General features: G+C 39.4%; 2 protein-coding genes across 5 annotated transcripts; both read left to right on the top strand.

The window, feature by feature from the left end:
* The first annotated feature begins 918 nt into the window (after positions 1-918).
* Positions 919-9,624, top strand: LOC146517147 (oxysterol-binding protein 1-like). Of its 4 annotated transcripts, XM_085162501.1 has the most exons (21): positions 919-1,051; positions 1,836-2,006; positions 2,272-2,480; positions 2,610-2,772; positions 2,869-2,980; positions 3,073-3,271; positions 3,385-3,499; positions 3,586-3,649; positions 3,747-3,914; positions 4,005-4,250; positions 4,498-4,618; positions 4,838-4,941; positions 5,070-5,165; positions 5,452-5,636; positions 5,766-5,995; positions 6,173-6,211; positions 6,398-6,445; positions 6,980-7,018; positions 7,134-7,166; positions 7,296-7,334; positions 7,724-9,624. In XM_085162501.1, exons 2-21 carry the CDS (start codon positions 1,873-1,875, stop codon positions 7,864-7,866), a joined length of 2,487 nt encoding a protein of 828 aa, XP_085018627.1. In that variant the 5' UTR covers positions 919-1,051; positions 1,836-1,872; the 3' UTR covers positions 7,867-9,624. The 4 variants fall into 4 exon arrangements, with proteins under 4 accessions (XP_085018627.1, XP_085018624.1, XP_085018626.1 ...); XM_085162498.1 differs by lacking the exons at positions 6,173-6,211; positions 6,398-6,445; positions 6,980-7,018; positions 7,134-7,166; positions 7,296-7,334; XM_085162500.1 differs by lacking the exons at positions 6,173-6,211; positions 7,296-7,334; positions 7,724-9,624 and having other exon boundaries at positions 6,398-7,251.
* Positions 9,625-11,799: 2,175 nt separating this feature from the next.
* On the top strand, positions 11,800-18,706 carry casp3a (caspase 3, apoptosis-related cysteine peptidase a). The gene is made up of 6 exons (XM_085162504.1): positions 11,800-12,062; positions 12,415-12,554; positions 16,059-16,187; positions 16,323-16,498; positions 16,596-16,704; positions 16,818-18,706. Exons 1-6 carry the CDS (start codon positions 11,998-12,000, stop codon positions 17,045-17,047), a joined length of 849 nt encoding a protein of 282 aa, XP_085018630.1. The 5' UTR covers positions 11,800-11,997; the 3' UTR covers positions 17,048-18,706.
* The last annotated feature ends 3,713 nt before the right edge of the window (positions 18,707-22,419 follow it).

The following is a 22,419-nucleotide window of genomic DNA, read 5'->3' as shown; positions in this document are numbered from 1 at the left end:
ACTGGGAAAGTCATGCTATACATACACCAATGTAGTTTGGATTTTTTTAAAAAGGAAAAGCAGATAAATGAACTTATTTTTACATGCATAATACCATTCCTATTTATTTACACTGTAAATCAGAACAATACTAATGGGGCATAGCCAGTTGATTCAGATGTAAAGGTATTTATAAATATACATACCTTCTTTGAATTAGTATGAGAATGAGTATGGACATTAAGCATGTTTTCTTTACACTGATATAGCCTGCTTCTTTTTTGTCTTTGGTTCTCCAGCTCCTCTGCAGAACCACAGACATTATTAGAGAGACAAAGACCCCTGAACTGAAATATATGGGAGAATTTTACAATAGCAGAGATAGTATACATAGATGCAGACATTCATACACTACGATAATTATAGTATAATAGTAATTAATTTTTTGCATTACGTGATAAAATTATTTTTCAAATAAGGGATAAATAAATTTTTTTCTCATGATCAAAAACGTCAGCAAACCGTTTGTTTGTTTGTTTTTAAGTTATTAAGTAGTGAAGATAATTTATGGGCTGGTTAATTTTCAACTATAGAGTCTTACCAAATAACTTTGAGTCAATTTAGATCACGATTAACTTTGAAAAATTTCCATTTGTATTTGTGAATCAAGAAAATCACAAGTAAAGTTAAATTGTCGAAATAAAATCGTTTTGAAGATTCAAAATGTAAATATAGTCAATAGGTCGTCATTTCAAAAGGTACTGTAGTACTGTACTCTACTGTGCTCATTTTCAATGCAGGTAACATGTATGTGTAACATTGCATGTGACAATTAAAGGCTTGATGGATTGTATTACACTGAAAAAAAGAAAAGAATATCTGGATCTTCACAGGGCGTACAACCATCTACATCAACTGCCGAGAGGCGTTTAGATTGACTGGCGGAACTAAAGCGCACGGTTTAGATGCTGGTCGAACCCTATTTTGTTGCACAACCTGTAGCAAAGTGGTTAGCGAAGCAAAAACTAGCGAGCTAACGTCGCATCATCAAGCTCGATATGCCCGCCCATCGGTGAGTCTTGCAGCTATATTACATTAAGAAATGCATCGGATGGATGCATAGTGAGAGGGCTGCACGGTTTAAAACGATAATTGTCAACGTCTGCGGCGTGTCAGCTTTTCCAAAGCTTCCTGTTGTTTAGCTAACCGCAAGCTTAGTGACAGCGGGCACAGTTTTAAGTAGCTTTGATGTGGTATTCGGGGTAAGTTGACTATCAGTGTCCATGCTGTTAATTTGACACTTCCATGTAATCCTACCAGACCAAGGGAACGGTTGAGCTCACTGTTATCGGCGCTGAGCTGTGTTTTCTGGACGTTTATTAGTTTCCTTCAAACGCGATAAAACTGTAGCGAAGCAGGTTATTGGAGTCGTGTCAGCGTCCCTCAGCTTGTTTTGTTTTCACTGGAAGGTGCCACGACAAGCCTAAAAGTTTCACGGAGCCAGAGCTAGTGCCAGTGTTGAGTCATATTTTTTTACCTTTGACAAGCGTGACTATGTAGGTTTAATTTTGATGACTCGGTAAACATAAACATAAGTGATTGCAGCCGATCTTAGTGGCGCAGGTTGAATCTGCTTCCGTTACCCATAACGCATTGTGTCTTATATAGCCAAAGATTGATGAATTATATGGTTATAAGATGGTATAAAACTTTAGGATGTAGTTACAATGTGCCTTGATTTACTGTAAGTGTGATGTCTTCATAGTGAGCTTGTATCATGCACATCATGTATCAAATGTGATGTGCATGACACAAACTTTACAGTAATGCACCTGTAAATGTTTTTCTCTCCACAGCCTGTAACATCACTCAGTGAAAGCACAGGCTGTTGTGATGTCAGAGCCAAAGTCCCCTACTCCGACCCCTGGAGACACATACAAGGGTTGGCTCTTCAAATGGACAAACTACATAAAAGGTTACCAAAGACGCTGGTTTGTTCTCAGCAATGGCTTGCTCTCTTACTACAGGTAAGTTATATGAAGAATACTGAAACTATAATAATTTGTAATGAATTTACTCTATTTCAAGCTCAAAAAGAAATAGCAAAAGTGTAGCTTAAAGAGGATCCATGCATTAAAATTTTATAATAAGTATGCCTTGTAATAAAGGCCTTTTTACAGGACAGCAACAGAACCACAATAAGACCACAAAGCCATCTGAGCAGTGCACATCTATAAATGTAAGTGATTTGCAAACTGCAGATTTGACTGCTGTTGTTGTCTCTGTCTTCAGGACTCAGGCTGAGATGGGTCACACATGCAGAGGCACCATTAACTTGGCCACAGCCAACATTGCTGTGGAAGATTCGTGCAATTTTGTGATTTCTAATGGAGGGGCACAGACCTATCACCTGAAGGCCAGCTCCGAAGTAGAGCGCCAGCGATGGATCACTGCTTTGGAACTTGCAAAGGCGAAGGCTGTCCAAATGCAGGCGGAATCAGGTAAGAGGGACTCTTACCAGAGGACAATGCAGGGGACTCCATAGAGAAAGCTTACAAAGCACCCAGAAGCAAACGCTTTCACCGAATTTTATTGTGTTGACTAATGACACTCTCTGTTTTCTTCCTCAGATGACTCGGGTGATGATTTCCCTGCAGTCTCGCCAAACTCAGGACAGGGTGGAGAATGCCGTAACACAGAAATCCAGTCTACATTACGCACACTTAACAGCAAAGTGGAGGATCTTGCCACCTGCAATGATCTCATTGTCAAGCATGGGTCTGCTCTCCAAAGGTAGTACTTACTAACAGACTATTATCCATTAACTAATCTTTTTTTTTTTTTTTTTAATTACTCTTACCCATTAAAATCTTTATTTCGCAATTTTAGGTCTTTATCAGAACTTGAAGGACTTCGTGTCGCAGTGGACATGGGAGAAAAGGTCAAACAAGTCACAGAGAGAGCCACGCTGTTCCGAATCACATCCAATGCCATGATCAACGTAAGTCAATCAAGCGTTAATAAAAGTTGAGCAAACAGCTCTCCCCCCGAGTGTGTTACTGATAATGTCTATTTTTTTGCGTGATCCTCTAGGCATGTAGAGACTTCCTTTCCATGGCTCAGAGCCACAGTAAGCGCTGGCAGAAGGCCTTACAGACTGAAAGAGAACAGAGGATACGTCTGGAGGAGACTCTGGAGCAGCTAGCCAAACAGCACAACCACCTAGAAAGAGCTTTCAGAGGAGCAACAGTTCTCCCCCCTTCATTCAGTAATCCTGCCTTAGGAAACAAAGGTGAGAGTCTTTTCATTGCAAAGAAATTCTTACTCTGCCACCTTCGTTGCCGATCTGCTGAGGTCTGTTGAACCATTAAGTTATTCAGTCTTCCAACTCTTTCTTCATTTCAGGGGGTGTTTCAGGGAAAGCTGATGCCAGTGACGAGGATGATGACAATGAGTTCTTTGATGCTATGGAGGAGCCAGCAGAGTTTATTACTGTCCCTGCTGACCCCAAATATCACAGGTACAAACTGATATTTTCTATTGTCAGACTTTTTTTTTCCTCCACATGTGTTTTGTTTTATACTTGACTCTTATCCTCTTCTACAGGAGATCTGGCAGCAACATCAGTGGGATCAGCAGTGAGACTGGAACGGATGATCAGTCGGTAAATGTGCGTTAAATTTTTATATCTAATTATTTTTGTATTAACTGCATTACCATATCAAAGCCACCTAACTCCTGACGATATTTTCTTTATCTTCCATCAGTTTGATGAACTTTCTTTGGCATCAAACCCAGAGTCTCCACAGCCGCTGGAGCTGGAGCCAGTTAGGCAAAGGCGATCTCGTATCCCGGACAAACCAAACTATTACCTCAATCTGTGGAGCATCATGAAGAATTGTATTGGAAAGGAGCTCTCGAAAATACCAATGCCTGTAAGAAATCTGTGCACACGACAGCGTCAATGTGACTTTTCCATTTAAAAATAATCAGAAGTGATGAGATGTCTCTCTGTGAATTTTTAGGTGAATTTTAATGAGCCCCTGTCAATGTTGCAACGTCTGTCTGAAGACCTGGAGTACTACGAACTCCTTGATAAGGCTGCAAAGTCTCATAGCTCTCTAGAGCAGATGTGTTATGTGGCAGCCTTCACAGTGTCTTCCTACTCCACCACAGTCCACCGCACAGGAAAGCCCTTCAACCCTCTGCTCGGAGAAACCTTTGAGCTCGATCGGCACAGAGAGTGCGGTTATCGCTCTCTTTGTGAACAGGTAGTTAAAAACCAAAAAAAACCCATTGTAAAACACAGAAATGGTCTACATTGCATTGTTTTCTCACAAATTATAATCGTTTTGATTCAGGTTTTACCTGTTTCCATTGCAAACATGCTTTATTTACTCATGTAGTATTTTGTCCAAGTCATGTTAGTTTTCTTAATGCACTCAAAGCCATTATTTAATTACAGTGACCATATGTTAAGCTTCCTGACTCTTCTCTCTCTTTGTTACCTCTTCTTAGGTCAGTCACCACCCACCTGCCGCAGCCCACCACGCCTTCTCTGAAAAGGGCTGGACCCTCAGACAGGAGATAACACTAGCCAGCAAGTTTAGAGGGAAATATCTCTCTATCATGCCTTTGGGTGAGTGCGTGTTTGTATAGCTGCAAACAAAGACACGGCATGCGAGAAAAATACACCTGCTAAGCCTGAGGTGACATGTTTTTATCCAGTGAACACTGTCTGTCTTACACTACTGTAATTCACTATTTCAGTGTAGAATTTCATTTTTTCACTTTAGTTCATGGGATATATGGGATACGTTTCCATCACTTGCAACATTATTCCCTTTTCTCTCTCCAGGTTCTATTCAGTGTATATTTGAAAAGAGCAACAATCACTATTCTTGGAAAAAAGTGACCACAACAGTTCACAACATTATTGTTGGGAAATTGTGGATCGATCAGGTAATGCCAAAATGTTTTAGCTTAAACATTATGAAAACATTAGATGTTTTCATATGATGTTTTGATTTCAATCTGCTAGAGTATAAAACACTCAGAACATTTTCGTTCTTTATTTTGTCCTGTGCCAGTCGGGAGAGATAGACGTGGTGAACCACAAGACAGGAGATCGCTGCCACCTCAAGTTCGCTCCCTACAGTTATTTCTCCAGAGATGTACCGAGAAAGGTGGGCTCCTTTTTTTTCTTTTTCTTTTTGTGTTTGTTTAAATAAGATCATTTGAGTGAGGTTTCCTCAGGCAGTATTTTCCTTTCAAGATGATGATATTACATCCACTAGTACATAAGTTGATTCTGTTGAGTCGTCCTCATCCTCTTTCCTTCTGCATATGAGCCGTCATTTTCCCAGGAAACTTATAGGAAGCCTTTAATGGCAATGGTTTTATTATTTTCTCTCCTCTACAGCCTGCAATTAACATATCTTAATTAATTAATTAATTAATGTCTCCTCCTAGGTAACAGGAGTAGTAACAGATAAGGATGGAAAAGCGCATTATGTCCTGTCAGGAACGTGGGATGAGAAAATGGAGTTTTCCAAAATTATGCAGAGCAGTAAAGGTGAAAATGGCACTGAAGGCAAACAGAGGACTGTCTATCAGACACTCAAAGCCAAAGAAATCTGGAGAAAGAACCCGTTACAGTAAGTGTTTTTAGTCTTAAAGACTGGCGATGTTCAGAAGTGTGAACGTGTTCTCAAACATTTGGAGCGGAGCTGTTGTAAATACTGCTGCTCTTTACTTTTAATGTTTTTATATTGTTGAATTTGCAGGGAGGGAGCAGAGAACATGTACTACTTCTCCTCTTTGGCTTTGACTCTCAATGAACCCGAAGAGGGAGTTGCGCCAACAGACAGTCGGCGGCGACCTGACCAGCGGTTAATGGAGGAAGGCCACTGGGACGAGGCCAACGCAGAGAAACAGCGTCTAGAAGAAAAACAACGCAGCACCCGTCGAGAAAGAGAGAGAGAAGCTGTGAAAGCAGCCAGCTCACCTGAGGAAGGTAGGACGACGGAGAGCGAGATTGTGTTTAGCATGGGTTTGATTTTTTTTGTTTTGTTTTGTTTGTATTTGTCTTATATTTCTGTCTGATGTTGTGTCCATTCATCTTTTACCCATTTTTGTCTGTCTTGGTGTTTCTTGTCTTTCCTTTTCCACCCCCTCCTCTCTTAATGCTAAGCTGTCACTGAGGCTTCGATCAATGACTCGCCTTTGAAAAGCAAGTACTCAGCTTAGTCTCTTCTCACCTTTGGTGTGAACTTCAGACTGCAAAAATCAAAAGTGCACACACGAAATGTTTGTGCGTTCAGTATTAAGGTGCTCAGCATCCTCCTCTCTTAATAACAGCTCATTTATATTTATATGTCGTCCCCCCCCCTCCCCCGTTCCTTTCTGTTTCATTTAGCTGATGCAAAAGAGCCTGCTCCTGCTTCGAGTGAGAGTTCTGATGAAAGCAAGTATCATTTTACAGTTTTATACAAAGTGTACTTTTAAAGGTGCTTTGTGTGGCTTTTTTACTGAGCAAGTACCGTTTATGTCCACCGGGTGGTTGCCGGGCGCGTTTGCTGCTATCGGTGACTTCACAGCTCGTATGTGTCATTTTGGATGTTCCAGTGATTTTCAGTTCCTGGTTATAATGAACAAAACTATAAGTGTAAAGAGATTTTCACTCATTGTTAACTCATGTGTGTGTGGATATCATTTTCTTTAACATTTTAGACCAGCAAAGAGAAGATCTATAATCTAACCCTCTATAGAACCACCTAATCAGGTCAAATCTAAATGACCTATCAGTTCTTAAAGCACAATCAGTTTATTACACAAATCACCTTATTTCTTTGTTACAATTAGTCTGTTGGGCTTTTGTTAAATTTTTGAGCAGAAAATAATGCCTTAGATGCGACACATGGCACTTTTAAAATTTGAAGAAATCTTTTTTTATGTGGATTTTGGATGTGTCTTTATGTTTGTGCTGGGTTTTGCTCAGCTGACACTGAGGATTCCCCCCCTCATACACCTGTTGCATGCAAGTAGTCCATTTCGTTTTCACTCACTGTCATTTTCAAATCACAGCAGTTCTGTTATGTCTCAACTTCCAAAGAAGAGTCATCCTCTTTTTGTTTTTCTTTTTTTTTAAATAGCCCCTTATGGACCGTCACTCTTCCCTTATATAAGCAAGTATTCTGATCATGATTTAATGCATAGCACCAGTATATCACATTTTCTAGTAATGTAGTTGAATCCTAATGACCAGAAAAACATCCAACTTCCACCATTTTCCTCTTTACAATTTGCTCTCTTAGTGGAAGGCAGGGAAGGCCCTTATGGAGCTCCAGCCAAAAGCAAGTAACATTCATTACGACTGTTGTCCCATCTCTTAGATCCTCTTAGAGTAGCTGTATACAGCTGTAGAGGCCTCATAACATTGTAGAGTGGCAGTTTGTCTGTGATTGACCAGCATCCTCTGACTCTGAAGCAGCTAGTGTGTTATTTGTGAGCCTGGTCCTCTCCAAGTGGTTATACAGAAAGAACCCCCTGCATTTTGTTTGTATAAGATGCATCTGAAGATCAAGGTAATGGTAACATTTATTTGTTTCTCTTGGGCAGAACTCTGAATGCATATCAGCTTAATTTAAGCATGATATGTAATCCTGGCTGAGTGGGGGTGGGGGTGGGGGGGTTAACCTTTACTTTAGCTTCTAAATTGAAACGTTCTTTTCTTTTTCAATAGGTGCCCATCCAGACACCTACCAAGCACTGTGGTTTGAGAAGATAGATGATCCTGTGTCCGGAGAAACGTTGCACATCTACAAGGGGGGTTACTGGGAAGCTAAGGAGCAAGGGAACTGGGATATGTGCCCTGACGTGTTCTGAGCACAGCTGAACAATTTCCCCACTGAGGTGTACAAATGACACGAGCGTTAGAGGGACCCCTTTTTCCTATCACATTAATTAGGAAATCCAGTTTGACATCAGCCTAGCCCGTCATCTGACCAACCTCCTTCAGCCCCTCCATTCAGCAGGATCAAGGTCAGCTGGACTTCGCGTTCAAGTACACACGATTGCCTGTGTGGCATTGTAGTCACCCTGCAGCTGGTTGGTGTTCCTCTCACTGCCTCTCAAACCCTGAAGTTTAGCTTGGTTTTGGCCCACAGCTTCTTCCCAGTCCAGGGTTTTCTGATCCAGCCTTCAGGTTGCAGTTTGCAGCAGTTCTTTCTGAAAATGTCATTCTGCAGTTTTTTTGGATGAGCTATTGTTGGAAGGGTTATTGACCCAGATGGTACCTTTCGATATGAAAGGCTTGCTCTGATAGGTTGAGGTACTACCTAACATGATTAATGTATGTTTTTCTGCCACATTCCTGTTTGTTTTCCAAATACTCCAAAGCCTCCTCAGCACAAAACCACAGCAAGTCAAAGTTAAATCACATCCTTTTATAATTCCCACAGTAATATCCACGTTACCATTTTCAGGCCACAAGTTTAACTTTTGGCATTTTGGAGATAAATGAACATACGTTTGATACAGAGATACAAAGCCAGACTGATATAGGATTTCTAAGACTGATATACTGGCCTAAATTTGACACAGTGACCTTTTAATGTTCTTTTTGGGCACATAAACACATTTCCTCAACATTTGTTACATGTATTTATTTATCTACTGGTTTACGCTCTGCCTGACTCTGCTCAGAGCAGCTGGCTGTGTTTCTGTTGTGTTTCAAACACAGTGTAGCCAACAGGGAAGTGGACAAAGTGTAACATCAACAATCAGAATATTCCTTGTGTTTCTGTGTTCTGCATTTCATTCTCATTTATAGGTCATTCTAAATGCCAATACTGACAAATCGGCAGATAGCCGATATATCAGTCGGCCTCTAATGCAGAGTTTGCCTTTGAATTTATAGTGATTTGTGGTGCTGCTTCAACCCCTGAAACAACAACTATGGAGGTATAATATAGTTATATACTAAGACTTTTTAAAAATGGTTTGAACTGTCTTATTTTCCCCCATTCTAATACTCCTCCTACACCCTGTAAATACACAGCAAAGATCCAGAAGTATTTATTATAACTGCTGTCCCGCATATAAAACCTGAATATGGCTTCATACATCGTTCATTTCATACTACAGGAGTAGTAGAGTTCTACTGAAGTGGCAGTTACTGTTGCAGATGCATTTTTAGGTTGTCTGTGGTCAATGGTCACAGTCACTTAACCTCAGAAAATGCTCTTTTTGGGGGGGGGGCTTTGCTCAAGAATTGAAACAACAGCTATGACATTTGCGTTTGTGACATTTGCATTGGGGAAAACTGCCCCACTTCTCAAAGCTGATAAATTTCAGATGTATTTTTCTAATTTAGCTTTAAAAGTTTCACTCCTGGTTTCACAGTAGATGTCGAGGCCATCCACGTGACTTTGTGACTAAATTTAAATCAGCAGATCTGCGCACTGAGTTGTCACGGAGCTGCGTGGAGTTTACTGCTAACTCGAGGATTTGCAAACTGAGGGCATTTGAAGCGAGTGGTTTGGCCTTTGTGGTTAATTTCAGACTTAACGAGCATAGCTTTAATCTTGATTACAAATATTTGTGTGCTGTGAGTTTAGATTTTCTTTTTTTTTTTTTTTTTTTTTAAATAGCAATAACAGTGCCTCTGCTCCTACAAGAGGCACAAATTGAAATGCGGGGGTAGCGTTGAGCAAGAACACTAAAGCTGCACAAACCGACTTTTGTCTCGGTCTTTGCTGTTGTTTGTCTCGAGGTGGTGGACTGTACAGGTGATAGAAAGTTTTAATCAATGTCATATTAAAGTGTACTTAAAACAAACTCTACGAACGAAGACGACAAAAACAGCGCTAGAAAATGATTTCTGTGTGAATACACCAAATAGTGAAATAACTGTGATCATAAGTAGTTGTGTTGATGAAGAATATAAAAAGAGTGATGCACTTTTAAAGTTTTGTTTTGGGGTTTTTTGTGTTTCATTATCATTGTTTACTCCATATGAACATAGTTTCATTTTCTGAATCGAGGGCACTGTGTTACAACATGTAGCTCTTTAGCAACCAAGTTAGCTTTCAGTTTGAAATATTCGTCTTTATTTGTTTTCTGCCACCGTCATCTTCATCGAGGCTCTGCGAGCCATTTAAAAACACTTCTTTATAGAATAGGTTTACAGATTTGTGTCCTCTGTTGTTTTTATTACATGTAACATTTCTGTTTCTGTGTTCGTTTGAATTGTGTGGTTCTGTCATTTCATCTTTATGTTTCTAGATTTTTTTTTCTGTCAGTTTCCACCAGTTTCATCACTTTGTTCCAGCTAGTGTGTTTTTTCCTCCCTTTTTTCTGACTGTCCTCGTCTACAACTGTCCAAAGCTCCAGAAATCTGAGCTCTGACTGAATTCAGACTGAATTTTATTACTAATTGGTCAGATTTTGATGTTGGCTATTGAGATATTTGTGTGAGCTTGTTCTGGAAACTTTTCCTAAACCATGTTCAATAAAATATGAAATGAATTACAATTCTAAGGAAACTTTTCACCTTTTTCTGTCCTTTTGATTGAGTTTTTTTAAATGATTGTTTTAGAGATTGTGGCTGGATTAAAGTCTGAATTGAGATGAACTGCTTATCTTTGGTATTCATTTTATCAACTCTCAAAAAAGCGGTTTTACTACTATAATGTATATGTGTAATTTCAAAGCAGATAACTACTTTTTATTTCAACCTGTTTGAATTGCTGTACCCCTTGAAAACAACATACCAACATTTAATAATGTAGTGTGTGTCTAAATAAGCTCCATGTAGTTAAATGTGGAACTTGGGTCTTTTATAAACAAGTTATATACTCCTGGATGTGCGAAGATTTAATTCATTTTAGAGATGAAACTATACTTTCAAATGTTCACACACTGGACACTATATTAGGGACACCTTACTGATACATGGTTGGACCCCCTTTTGCCTTTAGAGGTGCATTAATTACTTGTGGCATAGATTCAGCAAGGTGCTGGAAACATTCCTTTAGAGGTGACATTGTGGACCATATTGACATGATAACATCACACAGTTGCTGCAGATGAGTTGGCTGCGCATCCAGTGATTCAAATCTCCTGTTCCACCACATTCCAAAGGTTCTTTCTTGGATTGGGCTATCTGTAAGCCCTAAAGATGACTGCTTGGAAAAATCCCAGTAAGTCAGCAGTTTCTGAAATGTATTTGCAATATTTTCATTTAAAATGGGTCCACAAGAAAAAAAAAACATTTTATATGAATTAACATAAAAAAATTATTTCATAAATACGGGACAGCAAGCTACCAAAATGTCTCTGTAACTTTACACATTTATAATGTAAACCCCGAGAACTGTGCTGATAGATTTCTTTCTTTTCAGTTAGTAAAGATGAAAAACTTTGGCATAGAAAAACTGATTTGCACCGTAAATGTGTAGTTAAACGTTTTTACACTGATGGTGTGATTCAGTTTAGATCATAGTGGGCTGGATGTGGCCCACGATATAAAATGAGATTGACATCTCTGGTGTCTACGCTCGAATGCATCTGCCATGTGATTGGCTGATATTTATGTAAAATTGTGGTTGAATGGGTGTACTCAAGTAGCCAGTGAGTGTATTACACGAGTTAAAATAAAAATAAAATGTAAGAACCCGAATTAAATTATATTTCTGTTATTGTGAAACGCTTTGGGTCGATTGTTAGTTAAATTCAGTGATCAACCGTATGTTGTTTGCGTCTGGAGAAGTCGTTTTGTGGATGTTTGTAGCTGTTCTCGTCTCGGCACGCCCCTGAACATAAAACGAGCGCATCTCTGAGTGACATCAGCATCTTTTGTTTACCAGTCAGCAGAGAGTCCCTCAGGACCACACAGCAGCAGTAAAGGGAGAACATCCGCTGCCAGAGCACGACTGGGCATTTTTGAGGCCTTCTCTTTGTCACATAGAGAGCGTGAATTTGTTTGGTTAGCGTTTAAGTATTTGCCTGTGAAAAATGTCGGAAAACGGATCCGGACCTGGAGTGGACGATACAGACGCAAAGCCAGGCAATGGAAAACAGTGAGTCACTGCATTAAGCTAGTTAGCGATTTTTATGTGTTGCGATCTATTGTGTTCATATCCTGTTGAAGGTGCAGGGTAAGAGTAAAACCGTTTGTCGTCCTTGACCTCAAAGATTGCAGACACTCGTTTTTTCTTCTTCTTCTTTTTCACTACTGTATTAACGCCCTGCTGTGTTTTAACTTTCTTAACATTGCGCTATTTGATCGTTTGATATAACGGAGCTGCAACTGTAGTCCAATCTTTGCATGCTTCTTTCTTTATGTACATTAGCATTTCTCTGACGTGCATTATTTGCTGAGTTTCTAGTCACACATTAAACTTCTAAACTAAATGTTGGCTTGTCCGTCAGATCAGCGGGCTCTTCGTCTGCTTCTGTCCCCATGGACGTGGATGCCAAGCCCCAGTCACACAGCTTCAGATACCGCCTCGATTTCCCCAGCATTGGCCAGTGTATCATCATCAACAACAAGAACTTTGACAGGAGTACAGGTGAGCATTTGGGCGGTCTGTTAGTTTCTGAAATTTAAACTCGAAACGAAACGGCTGTAAGTAACATCTAAAATTAATCTTCCTGATACAGTTTCAGGCGCAAAGTGAAATAGGTGATAAAATGTCACATATGTGAGAAGCTGTAGAGCTACACTTGGTATATACAGCAGGTCTGTGACATTTAACGTGTGTAACATTAGACAAACTGGTGATCCATTTCTCTTTAGGTGAAATGTGCGATGATTTGACCAGCACTGCATAATATAGATGAGTTGGGTGAAGAAATTAAGGCTTTAATTTTGGAACTATGCATGCAAAAGAGCTCATCAGGGTTCTGCTGCATGCATACAGTTCATAATTTAACTTAGATCTACAGAACTCCATTATGCACTTTAGACATAAAAATTGACCTAGAGCTCCCTTGTCACAAAGGGTGACATTAGCAGGGAGCTCCGCATGTTTGATTTGGCAGAGTTTTTACACTTGACGCAACCCCGAAGGGATTTGTGTCTTCGACTGGAATCAAACCAGTGACCTTTCCCTTCCTAAGAGAATGCATAAACCACTCCAGTATGGATGTACATTTGACATGAAGGTCTTAAAACGTGTTAAAGTGTTGGGATGTGTGTGCAGGATTTGTGCTGCTGGAGTTCAGGGTTTTAGCAATTTATATTACAACCAGTTCAGTGCAAGATATTTCATGGATCTGGGCAAAAAAGCAACCACTATGTGGGTTACAGGTTATTTATTAGCTCAGTTTTGCTCTTGTTGCACTTTGTTGTTAGGGCCCTTACTTGAAGTAATAAATTAGTGATACAGAGACCAAAGCTGATAAAGAGGACAATGTTTGCACAACTGTTGAAACCAGTTGCTGTATTAACACATTAGAAAATGTATTTGCTTTATTTTCTTCGTGCTTAGTAAATAAAAACATGTATGGGTGGTGCACCGAGTTAACTACTTACATAGGGAAATTAATCCAGACTAATGGTAAAGGTTAACTTTGGGTAATGGATCCATTGTCTCAAATTTTCTTTGTTAAAACTTTAATTAGGTGTCAAATGTGCCCATGTCATTCCCATACTAGTGTTTCTAATGACAATACATCCACCCCCCCATTTTTACTAGACGCCTTTGACACAGGGGTGTGCATGGTAGAAAGCTGGAGGAGGGGACTTCTTTGAGGGTTAAATGTGAGGTGATGCCACCTTGTTGTATGAGTGTGTGTTGAGGCTAAAGGCTTATGTTTCATCTGCCTGTTGACAAGTGTTTGTTAGGGCTTATTTGCAATGCTAATCTCTCCCATGGTAACGTGTCACATCACTGCATTGAGGCTTGAACTGAACAGTAATGGCCCACGCTGTGGAGGCAGTGCTAAAGTGTGGCTTCTCTTCTCCTCTATTCTCTATGTAGGACAGAAACCAGGTGATTCATCTCACTTCTACACCTTTGAGAGCTTATATGTGTGGAAGGTTTAACCTTAATGCTGTGGATTCCTATTTCCTCCATTCACTGCAGGTTTATTAGATGTTCTGGTTGGATCTGTTGCAGTTCACGTGTTAAGTATCCTTGCATTTGATGACAGTAGGTTTTGGGAGCTGCCAGCACATTTTACTGTCAGCGTACTGTCAGCTGGCTCATCAGCAAGTTCAGACACATGACTCAAAGTATGATCAGGCACGCAAGGCATGGGTGTGATCTATAAGATGACTGGCACCACAAGAGAGTATGCTTCCTGTTCAGCATTTGCTGTGGAGTATTTTGTTTGAGAATATTCAAAATGTAGATTTTATTGGGAATGAAGTTGTTTTAAATAGTGTTGCTTTTGGGTGTTGAGGCTCAGATCATTATACTGGTTGCGTGATACTGGCTTTTTTCCATGTACTTTCAGAGATTAACCTTTCCCTGTGGTTTGTGTTCTCTAACTTTTTCTTTTTTGTCTCTCCAAAAACCTGTTTGCTGTTTTACTGTTTGAGGTAATCAGAGGGCCTCCAGGCTTGGTGGTTGTGGGCTGTGTTGTCCTGTTTTCATGTTCTTGTTTTAAAAAAGAAAAAAGGTTTAACCTCATTTCAATGGGGTTGAAATGTAAACGACAGAGAAAGGAACAATACACTTTAATGCACTTTTAGCAAATATATTATTAATATACACAAATCGGCACATATAAAATAGTTTAAGAAATCAAACTTTTAGCTGATTATGTTCTCTGAAATTGTTCAGAGCCCTAAAACTGTAACGGATGGTTGGTGCCATCATTGCGCTCGAGTTCAGGCTCCTCGAAAGCTGGTGTGTCCTTCTCTGACCTTTCATCTTCATCTAATATCTCATCCCTCACACTGCGATAAGTCTGAATCTCCTACAATTCTGAGCAAAAGTGAAGTACTCAGGAATTAGTAACTCCTACTGCCAACGATTGAGGACACTGAATCAAAGTTTTGCCCATCATTTTGAAAAGAAAGCCAGAAAGCCCAGGATGTACACCTGACTATACAGATGGATATACAGGTCTCGGGTCCATGTCCCTTAAGTGATAGCAATGAATAAACATCAAAATAAACATCAAATGGCACCTTTTCATTAATCTTTGTCAGTATAGCCATGCGTTATTTGTATCTACTGAAATGGGAATATCTCAATTTTTTTTTTTTGCCCTCTAAAAATCAGAAGTGCCCCCAAACCCCCAGTCTCAGTCAGCCTCTACATCTGTCTTTACAAACGTCCTGTGATGGTCTTAATATTCCATCAGATTTGTGTTTTTGAAAACTTGTCTGGCAGGACTAAAAGGGCACACATGACTGCGTATTCAACATGCATCTCGATGTTCTCAGAGCAAACACGTCGAGTCAATTAAACATCAGTAGTGGTTGATCCTGTACTTCCTCGTTTAGTTAGCGGAAAGGAGCAGGTGTTACCTGAACAATAACAAAGGTTCTTTTTCTGTTCATGTGCCTTATGACGAATAAGCCCTGACAGTGTGACTGTGAAGCAGTCTTTTTTTGTTTCTTTACAGCTGTGTAGGTTTTGTTATTTTCTGGCTCATTGCTGCTCAAGATGGGTGGAGATCATGTGTTAGTAAGAATAGGTGCGCCTGTAAACACCAAAGTCATTGGGTAGATCCATGCAGACTCGCTCCTGCTTCGTTTGAGTCTAGTACACCGAACAGCACATGCTGCTAATGCTGACCTGCCAGTTGTACCAACAGAATCCAATATAAAACAGACCGATAATGTGGTTTTGTACAACACTTAGAAGCGTGTTAAAAGAAGAAATTGAAGTTTACCACAACATCTCTACCATCTGCTGCTGTTTAGCTGCAGTACACCTCCCTCCTGCTACGTCCAGTCAGGTTTCTCATGCCCGGCTGTCATGTGGAAAAGTTAAATCAAAATGCGCTCCATTTATATTGTTTGTTTGTTTGTACACTTAGAAAGAGGAAATGTTGATTTGTCTTGCACGTGGTTTTTCATGTTGAAGTAACCAGAATTGTGGTTTTGTGTGTTCCAGGCATGAATCAGCGAAACGGTACCGACGTGGATGCAGGCAACGCCATGAGAGTATTTAAAAATTTAGGTTATAATGTGAAGCTGTACAATGACCAGACAGTTGATCAGATAATGAACGTTTTAACTGCTGGTGAGAATGATTTAAACCTCCCACTGCTACTCGTAAAATTAAAAATAAGCCTCATGCTATTGACTCTTTTCACATGTTTTTGTTATGTATCAGCTGAACGTGTATTCATTTACCCATCTCTTTGTTTTTTTTAAGCATCCAAGGAAGATCACAGCAACTCAGCCTCTTTTGTCTGCATTCTTTTGAGTCACGGGGATGAAGACTTGTTCTTCGGCACGGACGGCTCAGTAGCGCTCAAACACCTAACTTCACTTTTTCGAGGCGATCGTTGTAAATCACTGGCGGGAAAACCCAAGCTCTTCTTCATCCAGGTACCGTGGTGGTTTCTCTTCTAGTCCACTTCCTCTAACCTGCAAACCTGTAAACGAACACTGCTTCTTTTTTTGTGCATGTGTTGACATTGAATAGGCTTGCAGAGGTACAAATCTGGATCCAGGCATTGAAACAGACAGCGAAACTGATGGTGTTAAGATCCCTGTGGAAGCAGACTTCCTCTACGCCTTCTCCACTGCCCCAGGTTAAAATAAGGGCCTTTCCTTTTTCTTGTCCTTTTTTACATGCTTGCATATTGTTTCCTTTAAGAAATATTGTATTTATACAAAGCGTATTCCATGACTCATCTACACACAGGTTACTACTCATGGAGGAATACTCTGACTGGGTCCTGGTTCATCCAGTCAGTGTGCGACATGATCAGCAAGTACGGAAAAGAACTGGAGATCCTGCACATCATGACCCGAGTGAACCACAAGGTGGCAGTAGAGTTTGAGTCTGCCTCCAATTCTCCAGGGTTTCATGCAAAGAAACAAATCCCCTGTATTGTGTCGATGCTGACCAAAGAGATGTATTTTTCTCGTTAATGTCAGAAAACTAGAAGAAAGGCTTTGGGAGTGCTAGAATTTTTTTTTATTTAAATGTACACTTTGTAACTCAATATCTCTTCTAACTTTCATATTGCTTGGAGGGCAGACACGATGCAAATGTCAGTCATGCTTCACCACCTTGGCATTATTAAGTTTAGTCAGTGTTGAGTAGTTATTTAAGTATGGCATTCACTTTTATCCCAGCAGCAGGCCCTTTAACCAAAAGGAAGGTTATTTTTCACATACCAACATGACATAAAACCTACAGATGTCTACAAGTAATAACAGCTTGAATTTCCGGGCTGAGTGTGTTACACGTAGACGCCTTTTTGCTGTTTACACTGCACATTTCAGGGAACACTGTTGTGAGCCAGTTTGATAGGAACTTTGACCTTCTGCGTTTGTGTAATCATGAAACCATAGATGGGCTGATTGTCCACCAGCAACAATATCTCATACATGAGGAATCTATTGTAACTTAAGTGTCTAAGCACGATGACGGTCTGTCTTTTTTGTTTTCGTCTCTATTTACATTTGTATTTGTCTCCATTGCTGTGTGAGTGATGTCGTTCACTGGATCGGTACCTGATGCGTTGTGCAAAGCCTGAATGAAAGCACCACCTGAACCTGGTGGGTAAATTATTATGTAGAAAATTCAAGAGCATCCTGTAAGTTAAATGTATGTGGGTTAGAAAGCTCAGAATTACATTTATAATTTTCTGGCTTTTTTTTTCTTTTCTAAAGGTCGATTTCTTTCTCTTGCTTGTGAAAATCTTTGATGGGGAAACAGGTTTAATAGCCTGCATGGGAAGTGCTCAGCAATCCGCACAATGCTGTTTTTTGAGCCATATTTTAACACGTTAGACATACTTGAACTTTTTTTTATTTCACTACTCTTTTCAAGGCTTCTTGACTGGGCCGATTAACCTCATAGGCAGTCCGCGGTGCAAAGTGTTAGACATTTCAGGATGTGGTTAGTTTAATTTGCAAGACAACCGGAACTACAAAGATGGATTTGTTCAGACAGGTGATACTTTCACTTTGTTTTTTATCTTGTGTAGACACAAAGTGTAGTACCATCCTTTCCCCGTAAACTTGAGAGGTTTGGTCAGACCAAACATGATCTTTGAATATGTTCACTTTGGCTTCAGGGATCAGTGATGTGCCTTTTTCCACAAACAATGAGCCAGTAAAAGAAATATTGAATATTGATGGGAAAAAGCTTTTGGTTGCAGCCTTAAAGAAACATTCATGGTGGCTTTTTTTTAAAATAATAATTAACAAATGAAATGCAAATTTACTAAAGACATTTTGTACTTCAGTGATGCAATTTTCTTAATAACCACAAGCAAACTGAGTAAAAGTTCTTCTGCAAAACTCATGTCACCATGAATATCAACTAATTCATAAGAGATGAAGCACAGTTTGATTGCACATTGATCATGGGTTTACATGTGACAAATCATGAGAATGCAATTGTTTATGTACAGCAAGCCAGCTGTATGTGTCACTTACGTTGTTAAAATAATTCATCGTTGCATGTTTGACACGCACGTCTCAATTTGGCTTTGTTGTAAAATCACGATTTTGTAAGCAGCTGTGATGTAAGGTTGATGTACTGTCTTTCACGCAAAATAAAGACCACTTTGTATTCTGTGCTGTGGAATTGGTTTCATTGTTTAGTTTTGGCTCATCTGTTGCAAAAATATTAATAGCACCAAAGATTACCAAACCCATTTTGTGACACATTCTTGGCAAACTCGTTCCAGTTTTTTCATAATATCATAACAAGAGCTAACCTGAAACAACAGTAAAAGATCCGCTTTTACGATGCCTTGAGTTTAAATATGCAGGATTTCTCCAGATTTGCCTGTAGGTGAGAAAAACTGAACCACCAGAACTTGAGACCCGGGGCAGATAAAACTGTCTTGAGCACAAATGCAGTTTACTGAAACTGCTCCCACAAACAAGTGAATTATACATTTACAATCGACAGTGATTAAAATGCTTTATCTTAACCTTGACACCTGAAACCAATAGTATAAATAAATATGGCATAACTGATCCAAAAGTAATCATTTCTAGCTGCAGTGATTAGATTCACTGTGTTGTATGATATAAAATGTAATTTCCCTCCCCCAACATAGCCATTTAAGACTTTCAGCTTCCACTAAACCACGATGAGATCATTTTCCACAAATGGAGAAAACTCGGAACGGTGGCGAGCCTTCCCAGGACCAAAATCACTCCAAGAGCGCATCAACAACTCTTCAGGTCACAAAAGAACCAGAACATCTAAAGAACTGCCGGCCTCACCTCAGTTCAGGTCAGAGTTCCTGATTCAACAATAAGAAAGAGGATAAACAAAAATGGCATCCATGTGATAGATCACCATTTACCAGAAAAACACCTTTTTGATTCCCAAGACATTTGGGGAAATATTCTGTGGACTACTTTTTTCTGTACTTTTTTGGGAGGCTTGAGTCCCGCTACATCTAATGTGAAACTAACACAGCATTTCATAAAAATAACACCACCCACAGTCAAACATGGTGGTGATAGTGTGATGGTCTGGAGCTGCTTTGCTACTTAAGGACAAAGGGCTCCAGAAGACAAACAAACAAAAACCAAAACACCTCAAAGCGTTCCCACTCCAAAACCTGTACTGGCATCTGATTGAAATTCTTTTGCGCGACTTTAAAAAGGCCATTACTGCTCATAACCCCCCCCCCCCCCCCCCCCCCCCCCCCCCAAATTTGGATGAATTAGGACAATTCTGCAAAGAAGAATCGGCCAAAATTCCTCCACAGTGGTGTGAAAGACTCACTGTCAGTTATTGCAAATAGCTGATTGCAGTTCTTGCTACCAAAGGTAGCACAAACAGTTAGGTTACAGGGCAATCACGTTTTTAGAAGGGGTCAGGTAGGTTTGGATAGCTTTTCTCCTTTAATAAATGAAATCATCATTTAAAAACTACATTTTCTTATTTTGCATGTTATTTTCCTATAATATTAAAAAAATTTTGCTCTGAAAAATGTGACAGGTGCCAAAGAAAAGTCAGGAATTGGGCAAACACTACTCAAAGAAAATTAAAGGAACACATTAAAAACTTCAGATCTCAATGGGGAAAAAATCATGCTGGATACCTATACTGATATGGACAGTGTAATGTGTTAGGAATAGGCCGAATTCTCAGGCAAACCAAAAATAAAAATGAAAAAGATTTGAGGCAGCCTCATCATTTTTGATGTAAATCCTTGCAGTAATTTAAGATAGTACTCAGTAGTTTCGCCCCCACCTGGTTCTATCCATGCCTGACAACATCAGGGCATTATGTCCTGGAGGATCCCGTCTATCAGCAGTCAGGTCATTAATAAACACGAGTGTTCCTTTATTTCTCCATACTTTTCTCTTCCAGTCATTCTGGTAAACGTTCATCTTGGTTTCATCTGCCCATAGATTTATTTCAACCCAGAACTGCAAAGCCTCTTTTAGATATTTTCAGACATCTGGCCTTCCTGGTAATAATTGTCACCAGTGGTTGTTGTAAACCCTCTCTATTTACATTCATAAGGACATCTCTTAATTTGTTGAGTTTTGCAATATTATGACTCAACTCTCAACTCCTTACAAGTGTTGTCTTGTGGTGAATGAATTTTTTTTAACTAAGGAAAGAATTCAGCACTCCTCCACTTTAATTGTCTTCTGTGGTCTTTCAGGCCTTTCGGTGTTGCTGAGCAGGCTGGTGCATTCCTTCTTTTTAAGAATGTACCCGATTGTTTATTTGGCCACTCCTGGAGCTTTTGCAGTCTTTCTGATTGTTTTATTTTGTTTTTCAGCCTAATGATGTCCTCATCTAGTTGCATCAGCATCTCTTTGGATTTCATATTGAGCTACCAAACACAAATTCAACACTTCGAATCATATCCACATTTTTTATCTGCTTGGTTTGTAAAGAAATCACAAGGAAACATGAAACAAATATAAATCTACTTGACAGTCAACTGTCCAATTTGTGTCTATAAAAATTCCCAAGCAGTTACTTCAGATTTTTTTGTTAAACATCTTCATTTAAATCTGCCCTTCAGTCACACCTTAATTGTTTGGTTTAAAATTCACACAGGCAAACCTGCAAAAACTGTGCAAGACTTGCTTTGTCCAAAAACTTATAGACCTGGCTACCTAATAGCTTAATGTTCAGCAAGTGCATGACATATGGTACATTTTGATCATTTATTTTATGGTACTGTTGGATTGCATAATAATAAGGCATCTGTAACACTATATAGAGTGGAAGACTCGTCCCTCCATTTGTCAACATAAAGAGAACAAAACTGACAGATATATATCTGGAGTCTAACTGTAATCATTATTGTTTCGCACACTACGTTTTCTGTGGCAGTGATAAACAGCACTGATGACCATTTATGTTTTACATATTGTGTTGTGTGTTTTATCTGTTTTTTAATGTTTTATGTGAAAGTCTATGTGTGTTCTGTATAGTTATAAAAATTAAACCATGTGTAAATTGTAAATATCAACAGAAACTAATGAGTTGCAAATCTGTTAGACACATATTTATTTTCACAATAGAACATAGAAAAGAAATCAAACGTTTACACTGAGAAAATATAACTTTAGACAAATATTGTCTCATTTATAATTTTTTAATTTGGCAGTAGCCAAGTAACATGACTGGGTGTAAAAAGAGCATCTTAGAGAGGCAGAGTTTCTCAGAAGTAGCGATGAGCTGAAAATTAAGCATCTACAGATTGTGAAACAATTTCAGAGTGACCTTTAACAACATAAGATTGCAACGATTATTCTACCATACATAATTTCATTACAGAATTCCAGGAATGTGGACAAATGTCTGTGTGCAAGGGACAATATACAAAAACTCAGTGTGATCTTGTGGTGATCTTCAGGCCCCCAGGTGGCACTACATTAAAAACAGGTGTGATTCTGTCATCAAAAACACAGCATGGGCTCAGGAACACTTCCAGAGACTACTGTCTGTGAACACAGTTCATTGTGCCATCTGCAGGTTAAAGCTCTATGATGCAAACAAGAAGACAATCCAGAAACACTACCGTCATCTCTGCTCATTTGAAATGCAGTGATGCAATCAGGAAACTGTTCTGTGGACAGATGAATATAATCTTTTTCATCAGGACAATATTTCAGCAATGCTAAACCTCACATTGCAGCTATTACGACACATAACATTAACAGTCAAAGAGTCCAGGTGTGGAACTGGCCTGACTGTAGTTCAGATCTTACACCAACTCAAAACACAGCATGAAAGGGAAAATACAACAACTAAGACCCAGGACTGTTCAGTAACCAGAATCCTATTTTATAAGAGA

Source organism: Neolamprologus multifasciatus, chromosome 6, assembly GCF_963576455.1.
Source record: "Neolamprologus multifasciatus chromosome 6, fNeoMul1.2, whole genome shotgun sequence".
In the NCBI taxonomy this organism is placed as follows: Eukaryota; Metazoa; Chordata; class Actinopteri; order Cichliformes; family Cichlidae; genus Neolamprologus; species Neolamprologus multifasciatus.
Note: the sequence above shows the minus strand (reverse complement) of the source record. Positions and strands in the feature narration are given on the sequence as shown.

Coding starts and splice junctions, on each gene's coding strand:
- LOC146517147 (XM_085162501.1), top strand. CDS start 1,873: ATGTCAGAGCCAAAGTCCCCTACTCCGACCCCTGGAGACACATACAAG. Junction 3,650..3,746: donor CGGATGATCAGTCGGTAAAT/GTGCGTTAAATT, acceptor ATCTTCCATCAG/TTTGATGAACTTTCTTTGGC. Junction 5,166..5,451: donor CCAGAGATGTACCGAGAAAG/GTGGGCTCCTTT, acceptor GTCTCCTCCTAG/GTAACAGGAGTAGTAACAGA.
- casp3a (XM_085162504.1), top strand. CDS start 11,998: ATGTCGGAAAACGGATCCGGACCTGGAGTGGACGATACAGACGCAAAG. Junction 16,499..16,595: donor CCAAGCTCTTCTTCATCCAG/GTACCGTGGTGG, acceptor GACATTGAATAG/GCTTGCAGAGGTACAAATCT. Junction 16,705..16,817: donor CGCCTTCTCCACTGCCCCAG/GTTAAAATAAGG, acceptor ATCTACACACAG/GTTACTACTCATGGAGGAAT.